The following is a 25,227-nucleotide window of genomic DNA, read 5'->3' on the forward strand; positions in this document are numbered from 1 at the left end:
AAAAATATGAAAGCCCCGGGTGATGATGGTATTTTCTACATACTTATCAAAAAACTTCCTGAGAGCTCTTTATCCTTTTTGGTTAATTTATTTAACAAATGTTTTCAATTGGCATACTTCCCAGATAAATGAAAAACGCCAAAGTTGTACCAATTTTGAAGCCGGACTAAAATCCAGCTGAGGCTTCTAGTTATCACCCAATCAGTTTGCTTTCTTCAATAAGCAAACTGTTTGAAAAAATTATTTTAAATAGAATGATGGTTTATATTAATGACAATTCTATTTTTGCTGATGAGCAATTTGGTTTTCGCCATGGGCATTCAACCACTCATCAGTTATTATGAGTTACGAACTTAATTCAGCTCAACAAATCTGAAGGATATTCGACTGGAGTTGCTCTTCTTGATATAGAGAAAGCATTTGACAGTGTTTGGCATGAAAGGTTTGATTGTAAAATTGATGAATTTTAATTTTCCTCTGTACATTATTAAACTGATCCAAAATTATTTATCAGATCGCTCACTGCAGGTAAACTATCAGAATTCTAAATCTGATAGATTACCTGTAAGAATAGTGTCCCCCAAGGCAGCATACTGGGGCCCATTTTGTATAACATTTTTATTTCTGACTTACCTGATTTACCACCAGGGTGTCAAAAATCTTTGTTTGCAGATGACACAGGTCTCTCAGTCAAAGGGCGTAGCCTTCGTGTCATTGTAGTAGATTGCAAAAAAGTTTGGATAATTTCTCCACTTGCTTGCGGAAATGGAAAACTTCCCCGAATGCTTCCAAAACTCAGCTTATAATTTTCCCACATAAGCCAAGAGCTTCTTATTTGGAACCTTCTAACAGACATATTGTCATGAAGAATGGAGTTCCAATTAATTGGTCTAGCGAAGCTAAATATTTAGGACTTCTGCTAGATCAAAAATTAACTTTTAAAAATCACATTGAAGGCCTTCAAGCCAAATGTAACAAATATATTAAGTGTCTATATCCACTTATAAACAGAAAATCAAAACTTTGTCTTAAAAACAAACTTTTGATTAACAAACAAATTTTTAGACCAGCCATGTTGTATGCTGTGCCAATATGGACTAGTTGCTGCAATACCAGAAAGAAGGCACTCCAGAGGATTCAAAATAAAATTTTGAAAATGATTCTGAAGTTGCCTCCGTGGTATAGTACCAATGAACCTTATAGAATTTCTAATATTGAGACATTGCAACAAATGTCCAACAAAATAATTTCCAATTTCAGACAAAAATCGTTACAATCTTCTATTGCAACGATTAGCTCCTTGTACCCTTAGTATAAATTAGGTTAAGTTTAGTTTAAGTAGAAAACATTGTAATTCCTACATGGTTCAATTCAACCAGAGGAAAAATTCTAACTGCCAGAGGCAATTGAAATGTATTAATAATAACTAAAAATATAACATAGCAAATAAGGATGATAGTGTTAAGAAAACACGGAACACCTAGTCTAAGAGATGAATGCATGTATTAGATAATTAACAAATAAAATTAGTTAAAAAAAAAAAAGTATGGATAGCAAATTTAGGAACACAGCAAGCCATAAGGTTCATTTAAACATTTCGATCATAGATGTAAATCACGGCATACAAAAAACAAGGCAGGCTCATCACGTATGTAAACATTCAGTTTGAATATAAACATGTGACGTCACTGCTATCTTCACACAAGCTGGACCGAGACGATGCTCTACGGTCGCAGCATGCTTACTTTTGTGCTCCAACATGTGGCGATAAAACATGCGTCACATTCGAAGTGTCATTTTTCTAACGAGGCTACCTTGTTTTCTGTATACCGTGGATGTAAATCTTTATTCCTATAACAGATATGACTTGGGAGCAGCAGGGACTATGTCCAAGGGCTTGACGATCCCTCCCCAGGTCATCTGCGAGTTGTGGCGCCTGCCTAGGATGTGGTGGGGTTTGACAGTGGGCCCTGTTAAACCTGTTAGGTGGGACGCTAAACAGCCCTGACACGACGGCCCTCCGACGAGACAGGAGGTTTGCGCAGGCCCAATAAGCCGCCTTTAAAAACAACCATTACGAACGACATAGAAGATAATACGACTCGATACAATCGGCAACGACCTAGGCGACGAATAAAGGATCACGATTGGAAGCTTGGAACATGGAACTGCAAGTCGCTAGGCTTCGCAGGTTGCGACAGGATAATCTACGATGAATTACATCCCCGCAACTTCGATGTCGTAGCGCTGCAGGAAATCTGCTGGACAGGACAGAAAGTGTGGAAAAGCGGGCATCGAGCGGTTACCTTCTACCAAAGCTGTGGCACCACCAACAAGCTGGGAACCGGCTTCATAGTGTTGGGAAAGATGCGCCAACGCGTGATTGGGTGGCAGCCAATCAACGCAAGGATGTGCAAGCTGAGGATAAAAGGCCGTTTCTTCAACTATAGCATCATCAACGTGCACTGCCCACACGAAGGGAGATCCGACGACGAGAAAGAAGCGTTCTATGCGCAGCTGGAGCAGACATACGATGGATGCCCACTGCGGGACGTCAAAATCGTCATCGGTGACATGAACGCTCAGGTAGGAAGGGAGGTAATGTATAGACCGGTAATCGGACCGGATAGTCTGCATACCCTAGCAGCACACATGATTCACATAGGTTGCTGCAACTCATATGTGACCAGATTTAGTCGCAATGAAGTTGCTGCAACCATTTTTGTCTGACTTGTGCTGCTCGGGTACCGTATCGAATGACAACGGCCAACGATGCATAAACTTTGCAGCCTCCCGCGGAATGGCAGTCCGAAGCACTTTCTTCCCCCGCAAGAATATCCACAAGGCCACATGGAGATCACCTAATCAAGTAACGTAAATCCAAATCGACCACGTTCTAATCGACGGTAAATTCTTCTCCGACATCACGAACGTACGCACTTACCGCAGTGCGAATATTGAATCCGACCACTACCTCGTTGCAGTATGTCTGCGCTCAAAACTCTCGACGGTGATCAACACGCGTCGGAGTCGTCCGCCGCGGCTAAACATTGGGCGGCTGCAAGACGGTAGACTAGCCCATAACTACGCGCAGCAGCTGGAAGTGGCACTCCCAACGGAAGAGCAGCTAGGCGCAGCATCTCTTGAAGATGGCTGGAGAGATATTCGATCCGCCATTGGAAGCACCGCAACCGCTACACTAGGCACGGTGGCTCCGGATCAGAGAAACGACTGGTATGACGGCGAATGTGAGCAGTTAGTTGAGGAGAAGAATGCAGCATGGGCGAGATTGCTGCAAAACCGCGCGAGGGCGAACGAGGCACGATACAAACGGGCGTGGAACAGACAAAACTCGATTTTCCGGAGGAAAAAGCGTCAGCAGGAAGATCGAGACCGTGAAGAGACGGGGAACTGTACCGCGCTGATAACGCACGAAAGTTTTATGAGAAGTTCACGTAAGGGCCACGTGCCACAGCCCGATATGTGTAAGGACATAAACGGGAACCTTCTTACAAACGAGCGTGAGGTGATCCAAAGGTGGCGGCAGCACTACGAAGAGCACCTGAATGGCGATATGGCAGACAACGGTGGCAGTATGGTAATGAACCTAGGAGCACGCGCGCAGGACATGCGACTTCCGGCTCCGAATCTCCAGGAAATCCAGGAGGAGATCGGCCGGCTGAAAAACAACAAAGCCCCTGGAGTTGACCAGGAGAGCTGTTTAAACACGGTGGTGAAGCACTGGCTAGAGCGCTGCACTGGGTGATTACCAAGGTTTGGGAGGATGAGGTTCTGCCGCAGGAGTGGATGGAAGGTGTCGTGTGTCCCATCTACAAAAAGGATGATAAGCTGGGTTGTAGCAACTACCGCGCAATCACATTGCTGAGCGCCGCCTACAAGGTACTCTCCCAAATTTTATGCCGCCGACTAACACCAATTGCAAGAGAGTTCGTGGGGCAGTACCAGGCGGGATTTATGGGTGAACGCTCTACCACAGACCAGGTGTTCGCCATACGTCAGGTATTGCAAAAATGCCGCGAATACAACGTGCCCACACATCATCTATTTATCGACTTCAAAGCCGCATATGATACAATCGATCGGGACCAGCTATGGCAGCTAATGCACGAACACGGATTTCCGGATAAACTGATACGGTTGATCAAGGCGACGATGGATCGGGTGATGTGCGTTCGAGTTCGAGTTTCAGGGGCATTCTCGAGTCCCTTCGAAACGCGTAGAGGGTTGCGGCAAGGTGATGGTCTTTCGTGTCTGCTATTCAACATCGCTTTGGAGGGAGTAATACGAAGGGCAGGGATTGAAACGATTGGTACGAAGTCCGTCCAGTTATTTGGTTTCGCCGACGACATTGATATCATGGTACGTAAATTTGAGATGATGGAGGAAGCCTACATCAGACTGAAAAGCGAAGCTAAACGGATTGGACTAGTCATCAACACGTCGAAGACGAGGTACATGATAGGAAGAGGCTCAAGAGAGGTCAATGTGAGCCGCCCACCACGAGTTTCTATCGGTGGTGACGAAATCGAGGTGGTTGAAGAATTCGTGTACTTGGGCTCACTGGTGACCGCCGATAACGATACCAGCAGAGAAATTCGGAGGCGCATAGTGGCTGGAAATCATACGTACTTTGGACTCCACAAGACGCTCCGATCGAATAGAGTTCGCCGCCGTACCAAACTGACTATCTACAAAACGCTTATAAGACCGGTAGTTCTCTACGGACACGAGACCTGGACGATGCTCGTGGAGGACCAACGCGCACTGGGAGTTTTTGAAAGGAAAGTGTTGCGTACCATCTATGGTGGAGTGCAGATGGCGGACGGTACGTGGAGGAGGCGAATGAACCACGAGTTGCATCAGCTGTTGGGAGAACCATCCATCGTTCACACCGCGAAAATCGGAAGACTGCGGTGGGCCGGGCACGTAGCCAGAATGTCGGACAGTAATCCGGTGAAAATGGCTCTCGACAATGATCCGACGGGAACAAGAAGGCGAGGTGCACAGCGGGCAAGGTGGATCGATCAGGTGGAGGACCATTTGCGGACCCTCCGCAGACTGCGTGGTTGGCTAAGTGCAGCCATGGACCGATCTGAATGGAGAAGACTTTTATGTGCAGCACAGGCCACTCCGGCCTTAGTCTGATAATAAATAAAAAGATATGACTTTGAAAAAGTACCACGCGTACCAAAAGTATCATTTACAGTTACACCACACAACAGAAAACTGAAATTTTCTGCTCCAGAATTACGAGGGGAAAAGTTAGAATAAGACAAAAATAGGAAAAATAGCATGGTGTGTAGTGCCTCTCCGAGTCACTTTAAACTATATTGCTTAAATATTAAAGTTAAGCGAATAAATCACGTACTGAATTTTACACCAGTCCCCCCCCCCCCCACCAATGGCACAATTTCAAAAGGTTAGTAATGGTTGAAATCATAACACAGGAGTAAGTTCTATGTATTAGAAGAAAACCATTTTTATCTTGAATCGATTGACATCATCGTAGAACCGAAAAATATATTATAAAAGGGTAAAATTGTAATATTTATGCAAGGAGAAAAGTGATCATGGGTTGAACTAAAACATACCGTGGTTTGAACTTGTTATTACAGCCAAGTCTGCATTGCAAGTGCATGACGGAATTAATTTGTTCACATTTTGGATATAAAAAAAGAATCATATCGATAATTAGGGCGGTTTTCACACGTTTCGAGTAGAAATACTAGAATAAGAGATTGGCGAACACGCCATCTTGTTTCCAATCCAACCGTCAAAAGCGGTTCCAAGTCGACTTGTTTACTTTTTGCTTCCATAAGAAGCAAGCAAAAAGTTCAAGTGCTGCCAGTATAATTTTAACGATGTCATGCATTTTCATATTTTGTCATTTCGTCAGTTTTTCACTCAGCCGGTCTCTGGTTATAGGGTTGCTAGTTTCGAGTTACTAATCCAATGCAAGATGATGAATAGGCAACCAAATTTGCGTGTTTATGGATTTTTACTGTATTCCATACATGAACTTAGTTGTATAATGATTAGATTTTTTAGGAGAGTAAAAAGAAGAAAGATTTTGAACTATCCTTTCATGTAAAGTAAAGTTTGCTGCAATAACATGTTTCTATGAATATTTTATAATAATTATTATTTTATAATAATTATAATAATAATCAACGACACGCCAAACGCTTTCATTTTGGTTCAAAACATGGATAGCCTACACTCACCCTATTCCACCATGGTACAACGCTCGCGTTTTGCTCTCTTCCGTTTACTTCAACGCGAAATGAGTAGGGGAAGAGGCCCCAAAACGCCCCCCCCCCCCCCACCGGTGCAAAACGCCTTTTGTGGTTCCCGTCATATTTACCGTCATTAAGATGGCCGTAACAAAACTAGATCTAAAATTATGTAGGTTAGGCGAAAAAAGTTTCAAAATAGTGTATGGGAAGGTCGGAAAAACCGAAAATTTCCACATTTTAAAGAAACATCTAACATTTTGGCGAGGCAAACGCCCTAGTGGCGCTAACCCACATTGTACTTGCGTCTTCACGCACTATCCATACCAGAATGCTGATTCGCCGACGCATGGTACTTTGTTCCCTAGTAGTTGCCAACTAAAAGGCGTTTTGCCTCATGAGTTTTCCGGCAACAGAATATCACCACTTTTTTGAAATGTGAATAATATCAATATGATTGAGATTTTTGACAATTTTTGAATGGCATCAACTAGCTATCTTGTTTAACTGTTGCATAATGTAAAAATACCCATGAATAGCGTTACAAATGAGACAATAAAGCAGTGTTTGCTTAGCTAGGGCATTTTGCCCCCCCTTCCTCTAGGTAGGAAAAGACAAAGCTGGTACAGCCAAGATGAATACACAGCTAGGTGTTTCAATGTGCTCAATTTATGGACGAGAAGAAGGCGGGGGTGAAAAATTCATTTTCGGTGCAAAACTTAAACAAACCGGCTGGCTCTCTCATACTAAAATCCAAGATGGCTGAATCGTGAATTTGGCAGATTGGAACACCTAGTGGTGTATTCATCTTGGGTACAGCCGTACGACTCAAGGCAGCACATGTGACCGCCTCATGAGCTGTGTCTCATGATATATCGCATGTGAAACGGTAGCATGATACACACTCTTCGTAGAATACGATGCGTAAATAAATCGCATAGCACTCAGGTTATCATGTACGTGAGATGCGCCGGAGAGATTCATAGAGAGATCGATCAATCGGTGCAGAACATACTCGCGAAATACCGAATCGTGGGAAAATCAATTTAACACGTAAAAGAACTACATAAATATCAATAATGAGCCACATTCCGATCGCTTCGGAACAATAACTGTCTTACATATTAGGAAATATTCTATGAAGTCTTCGGGTTGGCTATATTTAAATAGTTAATGGGCCGCCTTACAAAAAGATTTTACACATAAGGGGCGATTATTATAATTTATAATTTCCATACAAGTAATTTCCATACAAGTATCTGCTCGTGCTCACGCTCAGTCAAATTACAATCAAAACAGTTAAAAATTTAGCAGGTTCATTAAAATAGCAAATGTTATTGTTCAAGCATAGGGGAGCGAAAAAGTCAAAATTTGAATCACTTTAAGCTTATGCTCAAACCAGTGACATAGGCAATCAAATGAATTATCTTATAATCTGTTTTACGTAGTTTACGTCGGGCGGTCGTATCTTGTATATAACCCTTCTGATTTTTTACATTGTTGGTTTCTGTAGTTTTCTAGTAATGTGCAAAAAATCAATCCTTTTGGTTGGAATGCGGCAGAGTTATAAACGTCGCTGCGCCGAAATCACTTAGGTCTGGGGGAGCCTTCATGCTACCGGCTACCCTAATTGTTTTGAATTTTTACGCATGTCGATTGCTCAAAACGACTTTTCTCACTGCATTCGACTCAGGGAATAGCTTAATTAAGATGAGTCATCTCCTATGTCACTCCACTCGTAGAATAAGAACAATTACGTTTTATATATAAAAGATCTTTAAGACTAAGGTTGGGGTCGCTGCGTTTTGGACGTTTTCTGATTTAAAAGCTTAAATGCAGTACATCGAAAATTACATCACCAAGGCATTTCAGATTTGTCTTATACAAGCCTACAATAAAACTCAGCTAAATGAGTATCAACATTATTACGATTTAGCTGAAACTAAGCCCCTCTCCATTCTATCCCACCTTTCCAAGCTCATTCATCCGTACTGAAGCGAAGTTCTTTTCTTAAACCATTCTAGTTTGTGCACTTCTGATTACCTAGAAAGCAAATGCTGCCAGCTATCGCATTGTTAATGAAGCCGGCAAAAAGTTCAACTTTATTCAGGTGCAAATCCAATACAATACCGTGCACTTGCCAATGCGTTCCGGATCTTGCATAAGAAATCGACTTGACTCACTTCTGTGTACGATAAAAAGTAACCCTTTTTTCTTGAATTCAATGACAAGAGTGCTCCGCTCCAGCTAGATTGACAATGGGGAAAACCTCCCACTCTCTCAATCTTCTTGTAAGCAACCACGAGAAGTCAAGCGAGAATTGGCGTTGTTAGTTGTGCAGAAGAATCGTGTCACATCGTAAAGGTAGTGAAGGTAGAGAAGCTTACATTGTAACTGGCAGGTTGCTGGTGGTCCATTATTTTTCTAGCTACGTACACGAAGATCCGAGAGAGGAAAATCATGGAAAAGTTTCTACCTATCGAACAAGTGGTTCTTTGTGGATGCTTGAATAGAAACTGGGCATTGTTCAACTATGAAATACCTGAGCTTTCATGTGAATAACATTCATGCTAAATAGGAGAACTGTGCCATTCTCGATCTCACGGTCTCAAATCCATTTTTTATATGTAAATGCATAAATCATCAATTAGGTCGGGTATTTTGATAACATGCGTAATTACAGCTGAAAAAGATTTCAATGATAATACGGTTTATTATAGAATGAATTGAGGTACAATGAGATAAAGAACCGGAACAGTAACCCTATCTGCCTCCCAGTGAAAGTAGGAAGAGCACATTGGAATCATATAGCTCCAGGGAAAAGATAATAACTGACAGATTGTGATTAATTGTGTTTGCAGATTGTTCAACACGTTCATCTCATGGGATTGCAAGTTATTTCTACAAACGGTATATAATTTCTAATAAAAAGTAGAAATTTAAATATAAATCTTATTTGTTCTTCTTTACTGGTATCGCAGTCCACAAGTAGGACAATATATTTATTTAACACTTCTACAGGTAGAGGTGTGCGCCGGTCCGAAAATCGGCGGCGGGGGCGTTTGTCCGAATTTTAGTCGGTGGCGGCGTTTTCGGCGTCACGCCGAAAGCCATTTTAGCCGGCGGCGGCGTGAATCGGCGTGGAGATTTTTTACGTTCGGTTCTTGAAGATTTTTTTCTGCATTTTTTAAGGATGTTTTCAAGACTTCAACGGAACAATCTTTTGATATCAGACGGACAAATCTGATGAATTTCTATTGAAAATTCTCTGAGCTTCTCCAAGATATTCATTTGAAAATTATTTTCAGATTTTACATGGCAACTACTATGAAGTTTTGTAATTTTTTTGGAATTTCCTCTTAGAAGCACTTTGGAATTTCTAAGGAAAATTGTTTCAAGTTTCGACACGGATCCACGGAAAGTATCTGTTGAGTATTTTTTAAAATTTATTCAAATTATTCAAATCTTCAGCGGGAGATTGTTCAAAATATGGACATCAACATAGAAATAGGATTTCAACGGCAAATTGTTCGAAATTTTCATAGGAAATTCATTGAAATTTGCAGGGGATTTTTTAAATTTTCTATGGAAAATTCTTCGGAATTTATACGGTGAATATTACGAAATTTTAACCAAAATTATTCAGAACTTTAAGTTTTTTTTAATTTTTTTCGGGAAACCGTTCCTTCAAACAAGATTTTTGAAGGAATTTCTTTGGATGTCTACAGGGAATATATTGTCCATAAAAATTCTTCGGACATTCAATGGAAAATTATTTTAAAAAAATAGGAAGTGTCATTTGTCCAGAAATCATTTTAGGAAAGCCATTAGGCCAAATAATACGTTAAGTTGAAAATCATCAAGCCGAATTGTATTTGACCGAAATGAGCGTTTGGGCAAAATGGTTATACAACGGAAAACAGTTGGCCAAAAAATTCCTTTGGCCAAAGCGACATTTAGCTGAATTGGTAATTTGGCCGAAAAAGCACTTATCTCTAACACTGAAATGGTTGTTTTGCTGAAATGATGGTTTGGCCGAATGGTTTATAAGGCCGAAAATGTAGTTCAGCCGAACTGGTTGTTTGACAGAAAGGGCCATTTGGTTGAAAATGTCATTTGGTCCAACGGCCAAATGTTGATTACTGAACGAGTAATATTACATTTTCGGCTGTATGTCCATTTCAGCTAAATAAAATTGTCGACCAGATGGGTGTTGGCCTAATGGTTTGTTCGGCCGAATGACATATTCGGCCAAACACCTTTCGGCCTTGTGTCTATCGGCCAAATGGCCCTACCTGTCGTTTGGCCGAAAGTCAAGAATAACACGTTAGGCCCAAAGTCTTCTTCTTCTTTTTCATTGACATTACATCCCTCACTGGGACATTGCCGCCTCGCAGCTAAGTGCTCATTAAGCACTTGGCAGAAGTGACCTGATGGTTCTTTTATATTTATTCAGTAGTTTCAAAGTGGATTATTCATATTTTTTGCCCTCCCTAGAAATAAATTAGTTGGGATTCGAAAATTTAGTTAGCAGTGATATTAATTTTAAACACATAGCATAATTAATTACTGAAAAAAATGAGCCTATCCTAATGAAATGAGTGGAAGACAAATGAGCTTTTTTTTCATGTCCGAGAAAAATTCCTTTGTGTCAGTGAAATTGCACTTGTTGTTAATTATGAAAAGGCAATATCTAATTGATTTGAAAGCATCAAAGTAAGCTTGATATGAACAGCAACGTAGAGCCACCAAAATATCAATCAAAGCAAACTTGATGCTTTGCCAGCAGTCAAAGACATGTGGTCAACCGTCACGGACTAGAGTGACAGTTTCAGAATCATCGAAGTATTCCAACCGGAATCCAAAAGAATTTACATTGGATCCTTTCGGTATCGTTAAGGGATACCCTTGGAAATCTATGGGGGATACTCTTCATAATCGATGGAGGATTTGCTTCAGAATCTCTTGTTAATTTGCTTCGGAATTCCTCCAGAGTTGTTCGAAGATTTGCTTCGGCATTTGATTTATTTCAGAATACTTCGACGATTTGCTTCAGAATCCCTTGAATATTTATCTCGGAATCTCTGAATGATTTGCTCCTACATCCCTAGAACATTGCCTACGAAATCCCTGAACATTCACGATAACGTTGGTATTCCTGGAGGATTTCTGACACAATCTCTGGAACATTTCAGTTCGAATTCCTGGCATATTCTCGTCGGAATTCCGGAGGATTCCATTCGAAATCTCTTAAAGATTTGCATTGGTAATTCCTGAAGCATTTCCGTCAGATTCACTGGAACATTCCCATTCAAATTCCTGGAATATTCCTGGAAGTCGAAATTCCTAGAGGATGGAAGATATTCATAAGATTTTCACTGGAATCCTTGGAACATTCCTGCCGGAATCATTGATGGATTGCCTTCAGAATCCCTGGAGGTTCCCTTCGATATGTTTAGAATATTCCGAAATCTCTGGAGATTCACTAAAGGATTCTCATCGAAACCCTTGGAGGATTTCCGTCGGAATCCCTGGACGAATGTTGCATTTTTTTATTCGAGATAGATAGCATATTTGTGACATATGCAAACAATTTCCACAGCCTACCGGTGGGAACCTGACGGCGATCCGTCACATATTGTCCTTTCAGTGTGCGGGACAAAACCGAGCGCTACTACACCTAGACGCAAAGCCATGCGCTATCAGTTTGAGTCGTTGTAGCCAAGGATGTTATCGATCATTTAGTAATTTGCGTTCGATCATTTAGTAGTTTGTCAATAACTCTTTCCAGAAGCGGAATTTCAAAATGTGTTGTATGGTGGACTTCTTGTGCGAAGGTTTTTCTACAACTCTGCCAAATGGTACGTTGTTTGAATTCCACTAGTAACGGAGTTATAGCTATAGTTTCAGTAGCTTAGACTAAATGATAACAAAATTCCAATCATTTAGTTTAAGTTACTGCAACTAGTGCTATAACTCCGCTACTAGTGGAATTCGAACAACGAACTCTTAGGCAGAGTTGTAGAAAAACCTTCGCACTAGAAGTCCACCATACAACAACTTTTGAAATTCAGCTTCTGGAATGAGTTATTGACAAACTACTAAATGATCAAACGCAAATTACTACATGATCGATAACATCCTTGGTTGTAGCAATCATCGGCCGGTAAACAAACATTCTTCGATACTATGGGCTACAGCAGAAAGCATGTGCTTGAGAAAAAAAAATATGGATGAGTGTAAATGTTCCACAATTCGGTCGGTGGTTGGACCGTATTTATCACATAACCACTAAGATAGTTTAATGAGGTTAAAATGTTCGAAATTTTTTTGAAAATAAGCTTAAACTAGAGAAAATAGATATAGGTGCTATAGACGCCAATGCGGAAAAATCAACGGAAATTCCAATAAATCAAAGAAATTTAAACGGAGAATCCTGTGGATTTCTTTAATTTTGAATCGGCGTGAAAAATTTTCATCGACGGTGACGCACACCTCTATTTACAGATATTAATTACGAGCCTGTTTAATGCTTTCGTTTAACATGTCAATTGAACAACACGTTCTACATTTTAAGGTAAATGCTGTCTTGTAACAATGTGATCCATAGGAATGTTCTCTGAGAGAATTTGGGCCGTTTGGTCACATTCCGGAATTCCGGAATTCTGGTTTCCTAGGGGCAGTGACTACTTTTGATTCAACTCTTAACCGATTCAATACGGATTATTTTTTCGTCGTATTTCAACATAAATTTTGGACATTCTGCTTCAAAAACTTATACAAACCATGAAAAAGTAGAAATTTGGGGTAAAATATTTTTTTTGAGATCTTCTAGGGCTTCCAAACCTTCCTTGAGTTCAGATCTTGATGATCTACATAAACAACAAAGCATTTTACGGGGCCTCAATCCTAATTTGAAGTTGGCAATGCTACTTGAAACATAATTTAACTATTTTTATGAAATTTCAGTGTAACCAGAACAGTACCAGTACCGATTTCCAAACTATTTTTGAGTTCAGATTAGGGTTGTGGTACCGGTAGTACCGAAAATACCGGGAATACCGACGATTTTTGGTACCGGAAATACCGGTACCAAACACCAGCGAGAACCGGTATTTACGGTACCGAGGTGTCAGTACTTGGAATAAAATATAAATATGGAGGAATGTTTAAATCTGACCAAATATTTCTAGAAAATCACGATTTTGAATATGTTTTCACTTTTTCATAAATATGCATAAAAGCTCTAAATTGAGTACCGCAATTCAGTGGACAACTGAGCAGTTGTATTTCAGTTTGCCCAAATAGGATCGCAATCCAACTTTGTGCTATAAATTCATTGACGCTGCAGCAGCAGTTGATCAAGAATAAAGTTTTAAATGAGATACGTTTACCAAAAGAGCAAACCCTCACCCAACCAGCAAATGGCAGATTTTAATACAGTTCTGCATAAGAACCTTACAGAAACCGTATAATAATTGGGCATATACAATTTTGGAAGATTTTAATACAACTGTTGTATTGAATTAATACAGATTTGTATTATTTTAATACAATATTTGTATAAAAAGCTTACAGAATTGTATATGCCCAGATTTTATACAATAATTGTCAGATTTGTTTTTTGGGTGCTGTTATTTTTTTACTTATTTATGTGTGTTTAGATGACAAACGGTCTTTTGCAATTGATTTCCCAAGTTATGCTATTTACTATAAAATAATACATCTCCTCAAAATGCAGATGTGTTAAAAAATAATGTTGTAAAACTCTGAAAATTTCCAATCTAATTTTCCGCGATCTGTAATTTACACCAACTTGCCTGTGGGATCATTTCTGATATAACGTTTATGGAGGTCTATGCATGATGTGCCGAGAATTCTCAGCAGTGAAGTAAATAAGAAGGTGTGGATAAATGATATTTCAGTTACAAGATAAAGATTGTCACTAGATTTAACAGTTCTGTACTTTTTTTTTAACTTTTAGAGACAGAACAAAGGGAACCGAAACGACAATATTTATCTTGTAACTAAAATATCTTTCGTGTGTAGATCTACTTCAACAACACCTTCTTATTTACTACTTTGGACACAATGCCAAATCCTAAGGTAAATTGACGGCCGTTACTGCTCGCGGAAAACAGTATACCATACATGACTAAACGTGCATCTGAGTCATTATAAATTTAAGGTAAAAGGAGCAAATTATTCAGATCAAAATCCAATATCAATAAAAATACTCTAGTACCGGTATTTTCCCGGTACTACTGGTACTGGACTTTCTCAGTACCGTAGTACCGGTACCACAAAAAGGAGGCGGTACTAGGAACCCTAGTTCAGAAGGTCTACAAGATCAACAGAGTAATTCATAGGTTCCCGAGCTTGTGTGTTAGTTGGAGGAGCCCCTTGGAACATCATTACAGAAGTATATACAAAATACAACATTCCCAGAATATCTACGGTACTCCAAACAATTCTTGAGTTCAGATCTTGGAGGCCTACAAGACCAACAGAGTGATTGATAGGTTCCTGAGCTTGTGTGTTAGTTGTAGAAACCCCATGAGACATGATTATGTCAATATATAAAAAATCCTACATTCCCAGAATAGCTACGGTACTCCAAACCATTCTTTAGTTCAGATATTGAAGTTCTACAGCACCAAAAGAGTGAGTCATAGAGCCCTGAGATTGTATGTTAGTTGGAGCAACCCCATGGGACATCATTACATCAGTATACGCAAATCACACCATTCCCGGAGCACCTTAATCCAAATCATTTTTGAGTTCAGATATTGGAGGTCTTTAAGACCAACAAAGTGATTCATTGATTTCCGAGCTTGTGTGTTAGTTGGAGAAGCCCCATGTTACATCATTACACCAGTATATACAAAAGAATATTCCCAGATTATCTACGATACTCCAAATCATTCTTGAATTCAGATCTTAGGGTCTACAAGACCAACAGAGTAATTGAAAGGCAACTCAGCTTATGTGCTGGTTGTAAAAACCCCATGAGACATCATTACACCAGTATATAAAAATTTAAACACTCCCAGGATATCTACCGAACTCTAAACGATTTTTGAGTTCAGATATTGGAGGCCTACGAGGCCAACAGAGTGATTCATAGGATCCTGAGCGGGTGTATCAGCTGTAGAAACCTCATGGGACATGGGACATCAGTACCCCAAGCAGCACACTTGTCATAAAAGAGTTGCTGTCACTTGTGTGCGACCAAATCTAGTCATATGTGAGTTGTTGCAACCGAATCGGTCTCAATTGTGTTACTCGGGACACCAGTATATACAAATAATAAATTCCCAGAATATCTACGGTACCATAAATGAGTTCAGATTTTGGAGGTCTAAAAGACCAACAGAGTGATTCATAGATTCTGAAGCTTGTTTGTTAGTTGGAGAACCATCATGGAACTGAATGAAGCTCGCAACACATTCAATCGACAATATAATTGGTTTCAGTATTGCACGGAAATGGATGTTACTAAGACTAACATTTATATGTAAGAGTAAAGTATTTTACGTATGAATAATATCAAAAAAAATAATTTCAAACGCTTTACACCATACTTATCCCAAAATGAATTAATTGTAATAGCTAAAACATGTTGCCAAAAAAAAATCTATCTCTCAGTTCCTCTGCAACCATTTCATGTGATTCTGCGAGATCGTCAACAGAAGGCGCTTCAGTAAAACTTTCGAATCGACACGTTAAGCTCTGGTGCACTGCTGCAAACATGCAGCACACTAGGAGTAAACTTTTTGAAAGCAGTGTACCAAAAGGAATCAATAGTTAAGTTTTTCAAAAATAATCTTCTTCGTCGAAAAAATATTTAGCAGCTTGGTTGTTTTTTTTTTTGAGAAATGCTCTCATTGTTGACGAAATTTGTGTAAGGTGGTTATTCACGAAGTGCGTCAAATCCTTACTGGGATGGAGGGGAGGGGGGGCGAATAATAAAAAAAAACTAGAGGTTCATTACAAGAAGTCCGAAGGGGAGAGGGGTGTTGAAAATGGTAATTATTCCGCATGACGTACTATATGGATCTTCCCTAGATGTCCTTCACCATAAAATTTTTTGGCGGTAAATTCATGCTATGACCATCGTACATCTTCATGTTGACCGATTTGAATATAACGAATTGAACTCATGGACAGTTTGGATTGTACATGTCCAACGAATTTTATGTGTCTATAATGGTGTAACGAAGTCCCGTGGAGCTTTTTCAACTCATAGAAATAGTGGAAACCTCAAAGATCTTCATGTTGATCGACTTAAATATCAGATCAGAGCTCAAAGCCATTTTGGAGTGTCGTAGAAATCGAACGTCTATAATAGTGTAACAATCCCGTGGAGCTATTACAACTCAAAAAAATAGTTGAGACATCGAAGATCTCCATGTTGATTATTTTGAATATTCAGATTCGTACTCATGAATAATTTGGAGTATTATGGAAGTTCAACGAATTCTGTTATGTATTTATAATAGTGTAATGAAGTCTCATGGAGCTATTCCAACTCATAAAAATAGTGGGGACATCAAAGATCTCCTTTTTAATCGATTTGAAAATAAGGATCTGAGCTCAAAGACAGTTTGGAGTTTCGCACATGTTCAACGAATTCTGTGGTGTATCTCTTATTGTATACCGAAGTTCCGTGGAGCTATTCCATCTCATAAAAATATTTCAGACATCGTAGATCTTCATGTTGATCGATTTGAATATAAGGATTTGCGCTCAAAGACAGTTTGAAGTGTCGTAGATGTCAAACGAATTCTGTGTTGTGTATATAATGGTGTAACGAAATCCCGTATAGCTATTACAACTCACAAAAATAGTTGAGACATCGATAATCTCCATATCGATCATTTTGAATATTCAGATCTGTACTCTAGGACAGTTTGGAGTGTCGTATATATCGAACGAATTCTGTGGTGTGTCTGTAATAGTGTAATGAGGAACCCTGGAGCAATTCCAACTCATAAAACTAGTGGGGACATCGAAGATCTTCATGTTGATCGATTTGAATTTAAAGATCTGAGCTAAAGGAGAGTTTGGAGTGTCATAGATGTCGAACGAATTCTCTAGTTTATCTGTAAGGGCATAATGAGGAACCCTGGAGCTATTGCAACTCATAAAACTAGTGGGGACATTGAAGTCTTCATGTTGATTAATTTCAATATTAAGATCGGAGCTCAAGGAAAGTTTGGAGTGTCGTAGATGTCGAACGAATCCTCTAGTGTGTCTGTAATGGTGTAATGAGGAACCCTGGAGCTATTCCAACTCATAAAACTAGTGGGGACATCGAAGATCTTCATGTTGATTGATTTCAATATTAAGATCTGAGCTCAAGGATAGTTTGGAGTGTCGTAGATGTCAAACGAATTCTTTAGTGTATCTGCAATGGTGTAATGAGGAACCGTGGAGCTATTCCAACTTATAAAACTAGTGAGGACATCGAAGATCTTCATGTTGATTGATTTGAATATTAAAGTCTGAGCTAAAGGAGAGTTTGGAGTGTCATAGATGTCGAACGAATTCTCTAGTATATTTGTAAGGGTGTAGTGTATCTATAATGGTGTAATGAGGAACTCTGAAGCTATTCCAACTCATAAAACTAGTGGGAACATCGTAGATCTTTTTGTTGACCGATTTGAATATTAAGATCTGAGTTCAAGAACTGTTTGGAGTATCGTAGGTATTGGAAAAGATCTGTTATATCGCTGGACAGGCGTGGGACATTATCATAAAGCATTTCAATTTCAATTATCTAACCAGAATGTGGTAAAAAATGGTGTTGATTCCTCAGAACATCAAAATTAGAACTCAAGGATAGTTTGGATGCTCTAGATCATCCTAGTGCCCGTAACCTGACCTGGTCAGTATTTTTCCTAGATGGAACAGTTAATTGTGAACATTTTTGCTAAAGAAAACAAGGCTCTATCTCTTAAAACTGATTTTTGACAGCCGATTTTCGTCTTGGGTCATATATGACCCATCCGTATTGAATCGGTTAAACTTGGCATGCGACGTGTAAAACTTCATGATCAAATGCCCAGAAAATAGAAGCGAATTCCGATGCTAGACTGCTGAAAACCATCATTTTACAAATTGAGCAATTTTTACAAGTGTTAAACACCATAACTGATTAAACATAAAATTATTGAGGCGCACCACTGAGCAGTGTCATACCCCGTATTTACAACAATATTGATGATCCGTAATTACCTTCCGATTCGGGAAAATAACCTTGATTTATGCTTTCTCCCGCAGGCATCCAAACACAGCACGATGATAACGTAACCCAGATTATCACCCTCGGACCGGACATCTCCTACAGTATACGGCACGTCGAGGAGTCCTGGCACCATCTAATTAAATCCGATGATACGAAAAAGCTCAAAGAGATTGCGGTGTGCAATTTCGACTTCCTGCTGGCGGCGGTAAGCTCTTTGCTGTATTCAATTAACACATAACAAGCTCTGCTACCGTTCGTTCGTCTGGCGATGAGCGTTTGTTGTTTCACGTTGATCGAATTTCGATGCTGATTTACCAGTAACGTGCTGAGCTGAGTTGAACATTTCGCTGTTATTTTTTTCTCCCTATTTCCATTTCTCGGCAGGTACAAACGGTGTCAATTAGCTATCTGCGATGTTTAATAGAGCACGTGCGGTGTTATATTTTGGATCGGGACATAGAGCTGGTTTACTACACCATACGAAAGTCTAGCGATGTGTTAACGAGGGATCCAATGCAACTTGGAGCTCAGGTTGGTTGATTATTATTATTTAAAAAAATCTGTTTTAAATTTTGAAAGCATTTTCGAGGGCTGTACATACAAATAAAAATATTTTGCGTAGAAGGTTTCAAGAGCCTCGTAACGAAATCAGGAAGACGATTCTCACACACAACGAACCTTTTAATATAAAATATAATATAATATACTTATGTTAGAATCATTTATCATCTTGACAAAGGACACCCCGGTAATAATTATTCAAATTAAGCTGGGAGGCAACAAATGTGCTTCATCTGATCCCTAGACATCGAGATTCCGATCCTCAAGCATGACAATTTTGTATGAAAATTGACGCTTACGTTATAATCATTTCCTAGGTGTATTGCGATTTCATTTTTTATCTCATTTTCCTGAAAATGCTGATATCCAGTATTACATGTTTTGCCAATCATTCATTTGCAAGATTTGTACTTAATTGCACAATTCAAACCAGATGACTGGAAATCAGAACTCATCTCAACGCTTTTAATTGAATCAGTTCTCGGGAAGCGCATTCCGACAGCCTGTTAAAACAACACTGCCCTCATATACCTTCCCAGAGTTTCATGCTCGACGCTTTCCTGATTTCGTAATTTACCGGGGCAGCTATACGAACGTCGGCTACCTCTCGGCTCTTGTAGGCACATTATAACTCACTTTCCTACGGTTCGCAAACATAATCATCGGAATCCACCACAACAGGGACCGCCCGGAAGTTGACTGATTAATCTTTCTTCCTCAGCTAATATCCTGGCTCAAATCAGTGGCAGCCCATGAAGGTCCTCAGGCACTGCTGAGCGTGACGGTTCAATCAGCGACGGCTTGGTGCGATGGTTATACGGTTCCACTGCTGGTGCCTCTTACCGGCTGGCTGCCGGTGCCGCTCCCATCGCAGATCCGGTGCATGACGGTACCAGGCCCAGGACCGGTGCGCTGTATCGAGGTGTCACCCTCCAAGCAACATCTAATACTCTCGCCCAAGGTGGGCGACCCGCAACTATGGCACATCATGAGCAACAGTTTGGTTCACACGTTCAAAGGTAAGGGGAAGTGCTTAATTGCAAGATAATAAACTTTAATTAGAAGTTGGGGTATTCTCGAATTTCTCCGTTACACTCCTTTTGTGCGATATTTACAATAATAGAGAAACACTATAGAGAAACATACTAATGGCCATCATAAATACTGTTGAATAAAATTAATTCGACGTGGCGAAACGGAACTGATATAAATACAGATTTAATGATTCTGAGCACATACCAAATATATCTCGATTGTCTTGAATTTGAGCATTGAGATTTTATCGACAACAAGGGCCACATGAATGTTTGGTTGTCCAACATCAAAATTAAGGATTTTTATTTCACTGATTAAATCATTTTATGTATGTTTTATTGCAATAAAGTATAGGAAAATTCTCTTTGGAAAAAAATTAAAGAAACTCACAGATTGCAAACAATGCACCATTAGCTGATTGTGTGCAGAATTTCAAAACTAAAAAAAAGTGACATCGTATTTAGTGTGTTGGAATTCTATCATAGACACCCTTTATTGTGCGACATACCTTTAATGAACGGGGCCTTCCTTAGTGCGGTAAAATACGCGGCTACAAAGCAAGGTGGCTGGGTTCGATTCCCGAATTTGCGGGTTGGAAATTTTCTCGACTGCCGTGGGCATACAAATATCATCATCTAAGCCTCATGATACACGAATGCAAAAACAGTAACTTGGCTACGAAACCTTGCAGTTATCAACTGTGAAATTGCTTAATGAACACTAAGCTGCCAGGCGGCAACGTCCTAGCGGGGGATATAATGCCTGCAAGGGAAAGAAGAAGACCTATATTGAATGGAATCGTAATCATGAATACCAACCAATACGACTAAAAGCGAAGGTCCGTATCTGATAGATCTGCTAACGTCGACGGGTATTTACTGCCCATATCAGTCCCATATGAAAGAAGCAGTTGCATTCAAGTATAACATCTATCACAGCGGCGGAAAAGCAGAGCATGGAGTTGGTTTCGTAGTGATGGGCAAGCAGATGAAGCGAGTGATGTGATGGAAACCCATTAGCGAACGAATCTGTGTGTTGAGGATACGGGGCAAATTCTGCAATCACAGCATAATCAACGTTTACGCACCGACAAACTATAAATTCGACGAAGTGGAGGACACGTTTTATGAATGTTTCGATAAAGCCTATGAAGAGTGCCCAAAGCACGCTCAAGTCGGTAGAGAGGACTTTTTCCGTCCCATAATTGGTAGGGAGAGCCTTCACACCGTTACCAATGACAACGGCCTACGGCTAGTAAATTTCGCTGCTGCCAGAGGGATGGCCATCAGTAGCACCTACTTTGCACGAAGGAATATACGAAAGCACACCTGGAGACACGCAATTGGTGAAACTTGCAACCAGATAGACCATGTTCTGGTGGATGGGCGCCATTTCTCGGATGTTATCGATGTGCGGACATTCAGAGGTCCGAACATTGACTCTGATCACTACCTCGTTGTCAGTAAAATTCGATCACGGTTACAACAATATCGAACGAAAGATCGCTGCGAACGATGCGTTACAATATCCAGCGATTGTCGGTGGAAAGAGTATCGGCTGAGTACCGCCAGAAGCTCAACGAACGGATAAGTGCAATCAACGTTAGCGACAACCTCAACCTATGGGAGTCGATCCATGGAGCGGTGAGCACAATAGCACGAGTAGTGGTGGGCACTGAACAGCGGCGACCCAGGACGGGTTGGTTCGATGTGGAGTGTCAGAGAGTGACAAACGACAAGAACGTTGCCAGAAGCCGGATGTTGGTGTCGGGTACCCGATCGAATAGAGCAGCCGAAAAACAAACCCACCGCAGGAAGAAGAAAGAGTATGAAGAAAAAAGTGATTAGCGAGGCGAAGGAAAAATGGAGTAGATTGATATGCGTTGGTTTTATGAGACTCTCAATGGCGTGCGGGGAAAGACAGCGCCATCTCCCGTCATGTGCAACGACCAAGAAGGGAATTTGCTGACAGATGAATCGAAGTGGCTGCCAGATGGAAGCAACACTTCGAGACTTTGTTGAATAGCAGAAGTCACGGTGCATCGGTGAACAGAATAAATATTAGCGACGATGGAGTAGCTGTGGAGTCACTAGATGAGGTTTAAAAATCTGTTAAAGAGCTGAACAACAATAAGGCTGCGGGGAAGGACCAGTCCCAGTCTGAACTTCTCAAACATGGCAGTGAGCACCTTTATGAAGTTCTGCACCATTTTATGTCGAAAATATGGGAGACGAGGAAATGCCTGCTAGCTGGTTGGACGGCCTCATTTGTTCTCTCTTTAAGAAAGGGCACAGACTGGAGTGCGCCAATTACCGAGGAATAACCGTTCTTAATTAGGCGTACAAAATTATGTCCCGTATTCGGTTCAACAGATTGAGACCGCTTGAAGAGTTCTTCGTCGGCAAATACCAAGCAGGTTTCGTGAGGACCGATCAACGACGGATCAAATGTTTACCCTGAGACAAATCCTTGATAAATTCCGGGAGTACATCTTGCAGACACATCATCTGTTTATTGATTTCAAGGTGGCGTGCGATTCAGTAAAACGGAATGAATTATGGCGAATTATGCTTGAACATGGTTTTCCGGCGAAACTGAAACGGCTGATTCGTATAACGTTGGACGGATCAAAATCAAGTGTAAGGGTTGCGGATGAAACATCGACGTCATTTGTTACCTTAGATAGATTAAAGCAGATAGATTGTGCAAAGAAGCGGTACCATTATCACAAGATTGCATATGCTCCTGGGATTTGCGGACGATATCGATATTATTGGGATTGATTTCCGTGCCGTGGAAGAGGTTTTTGTGCCTTTTAAGAGGTAGGCAGCGAGGATTGGGCTCACGTTCAATACCAGCAAAAGGACATGGTCTATGACAATCAACGTGGGTTCATTAGTGGTGGTGGTAGCGAAATGGTGCTGGATGGTAAAAAATTTGAAGTGGTAGAAGAATTAGTGTATCTTGGAACATTATTGACGTGCGATAATGATGTTACCCACGAGGTGAAAAGGCGTATTGCAGCTGCAAATAGGGCTTATTACGGACTTCGTAACCAGCTTAAGTCCCGTAGTCTGCAAACGAAAACAAAAAACTCGCGCTGCATACTACTTCGATTCTTCCGGTGGCTTTACACGACCAGGAAACATAGACGTTAAATGAGGCTGATCGGAAAGCTGTCGGAGTGTTTGAGCGTAAGGTGCTGCGGACAATACTCGGCGGTAAACAGGAGAACTCCGAGTAGCACACTTGTCACAAATCAGTCAATGTGACTCATATGCGACCAAATCAAGTCACATTGGAGTTGCTGCAACTAAAGTTTCCATCCCGGGACATCCCGGGACAAAAAATCCCGGGATTTGGGAAAATTCGGGATTTCCCGATTCCCGGGATATTATTTTTGAAATCCCGATTCTTTTGTTTCATTTCCGGTTCGTAAACAGTGTAATTTTTCTTCTTACAAAAGTTATTTGTTTTGAACTCGAAACCTAACTTAAGTGATAAACTCATATCATATTTTTATACCTCCTATCACACATGATTTTTTTTCCACGTTCGTGTATTTGGTAGGCTCAGTCATGTATACGGAGCCAAGGTTCTTTGTGATGCACAATCTTTATCATCTTATTATTAAATTAGTAAGAAAGGAACAGACATGAAAATATCGGAGATAGTTAATAGAACACCTTCACAAAAAATAATAGATTCCCCTATACCACTATACTACTGACTGATACTTTTACCAGCAGCTACAGCTCTCTATTAATTAAACGACAAGTATCTACAGCAGGCTTCGGAATTCTCACTCATATGAATAAAAACCTGCGAATAATCCATGAAACGGAGTGTGATTTTTCATGTTGCCCTGTGAGGAAGTATTCTCACACAACATTTTCATCCGGATAGAATGGCGGGTGATAAATTCGTGAGCGCCGGCTCGCCGGATAAACTTAATTTTAATCCACAAATTTTCTTTCTCGTCGCCTCACCAGATAAATTTTATAAGCATATTTACAAAAATTTAGGACCGCAACGGGATTCGAACCCAAAACAATTTTAAAATGTTTAGAGCGCCCACTATAACCACGCCACCACATGAATTGATTGAAAGCGAAGGGAATAACTGCTGTATTGAACCTTCTGCTTATCATGGCGCATCGTCAGATTCAATCAGCTTGGAGATGCAAAGTGAGCAGCATTTGACTTTCGCGAAACATAGGAAGAAGGATAACCATTTTTCGCACCATCGCTTATCCCGGAGTTTATCGCACTGTAATTTATCTGGATAAAATGCATGGTGGAGTGATCAGTTGTCGCGTGAGTGAGTGAGAAATCCGATCCCTAATTTACAGTAAAAGATCAGCTACATCTATTTGGCGCCTGCTTCCTACCCATCTCCCGTCTACAGCGAGGCTGTGCACACTAGCTGATATTCGCCTTACTAATCTCCTCGCGCCGCCCAACATTGAGTCAGTCTTCCTGAGCTTCTTGCCTCCAAAACAATTCTTGGTCCAATTCATGTCCTTCCTATCGACGTTCGTACTACAAACTTTCCGGCACATGCGCAAGTTACAAGTGGTCCGACCCCGATGCTCTGCCTATTTTTTTTCAAAATCATCTCTGGTCAACAGGCTGCATTCAATCGTTTTCCAATTCTCGGCTTCTGCCAAAATTGTATACCAACTTTAATCGCGTAATCTATTGACCCCATTATCGGTTTAACTTACGTTAAATTATAGATAATAATTGAGTTGATTCTTCTTTTCGCAGCAAGCGATTATGTTGAACACAATTAACTTTATCGGCGATAACGATGTAACGATGAATTAACGATTAACATCAAGATTAGGAAGCGATCTGTTCAAGATTAGGAAGTCACCTGGGTATTGAATGCAATCCCAGCAACTGATCTTCTGAAAATCTTCTGAAACCCCCCAATTTTTTATCTACGCACTTTGGATCTAGCTTTGAAATCCTTGCATACTTTTAACGAATTTCAGATGTGAAGCCACCATTGGTTGATAAATATGTTCCAGATTCTGAGGAGAAAAATATGTTCACATAATAAACATTTCTCATAATAAACATTATCTCAAACAAACTTATGCTGATTTGAATCTCAACAAA

The 25,227-nt window shown here is 40.3% G+C and overlaps 2 protein-coding genes across 2 annotated transcripts in view; one reads left to right on the top strand and one right to left on the bottom strand.

Annotated features, from left to right (window-relative positions):
* LOC134211016 (protein qui-1) overlaps positions 1-25,227 on the top strand; it is a 267,806-nt gene that overhangs the window by 194,627 nt on the left and 47,952 nt on the right. Inside the window, exons 13-15 of the mRNA XM_062687537.1 lie at positions 18,540-18,709; positions 18,889-19,035; positions 19,787-20,084. Of these exons, the coding sequence (XP_062543521.1) occupies positions 18,540-18,709; positions 18,889-19,035; positions 19,787-20,084 (615 nt within the window). The remainder of the gene's footprint in view (positions 1-18,539; positions 18,710-18,888; positions 19,036-19,786; positions 20,085-25,227) is intronic.
* The window catches only part of LOC134211017 (BTB/POZ domain-containing protein 6-like), a 103,966-nt gene that overhangs the window by 5,739 nt on the left and 73,000 nt on the right, over positions 1-25,227 (bottom strand). The window lies entirely within an intron of this gene.

This window comes from Armigeres subalbatus, chromosome 2 (assembly GCF_024139115.2).
Source record: "Armigeres subalbatus isolate Guangzhou_Male chromosome 2, GZ_Asu_2, whole genome shotgun sequence".
NCBI classification, from domain to species: domain Eukaryota; kingdom Metazoa; phylum Arthropoda; class Insecta; order Diptera; family Culicidae; genus Armigeres; species Armigeres subalbatus.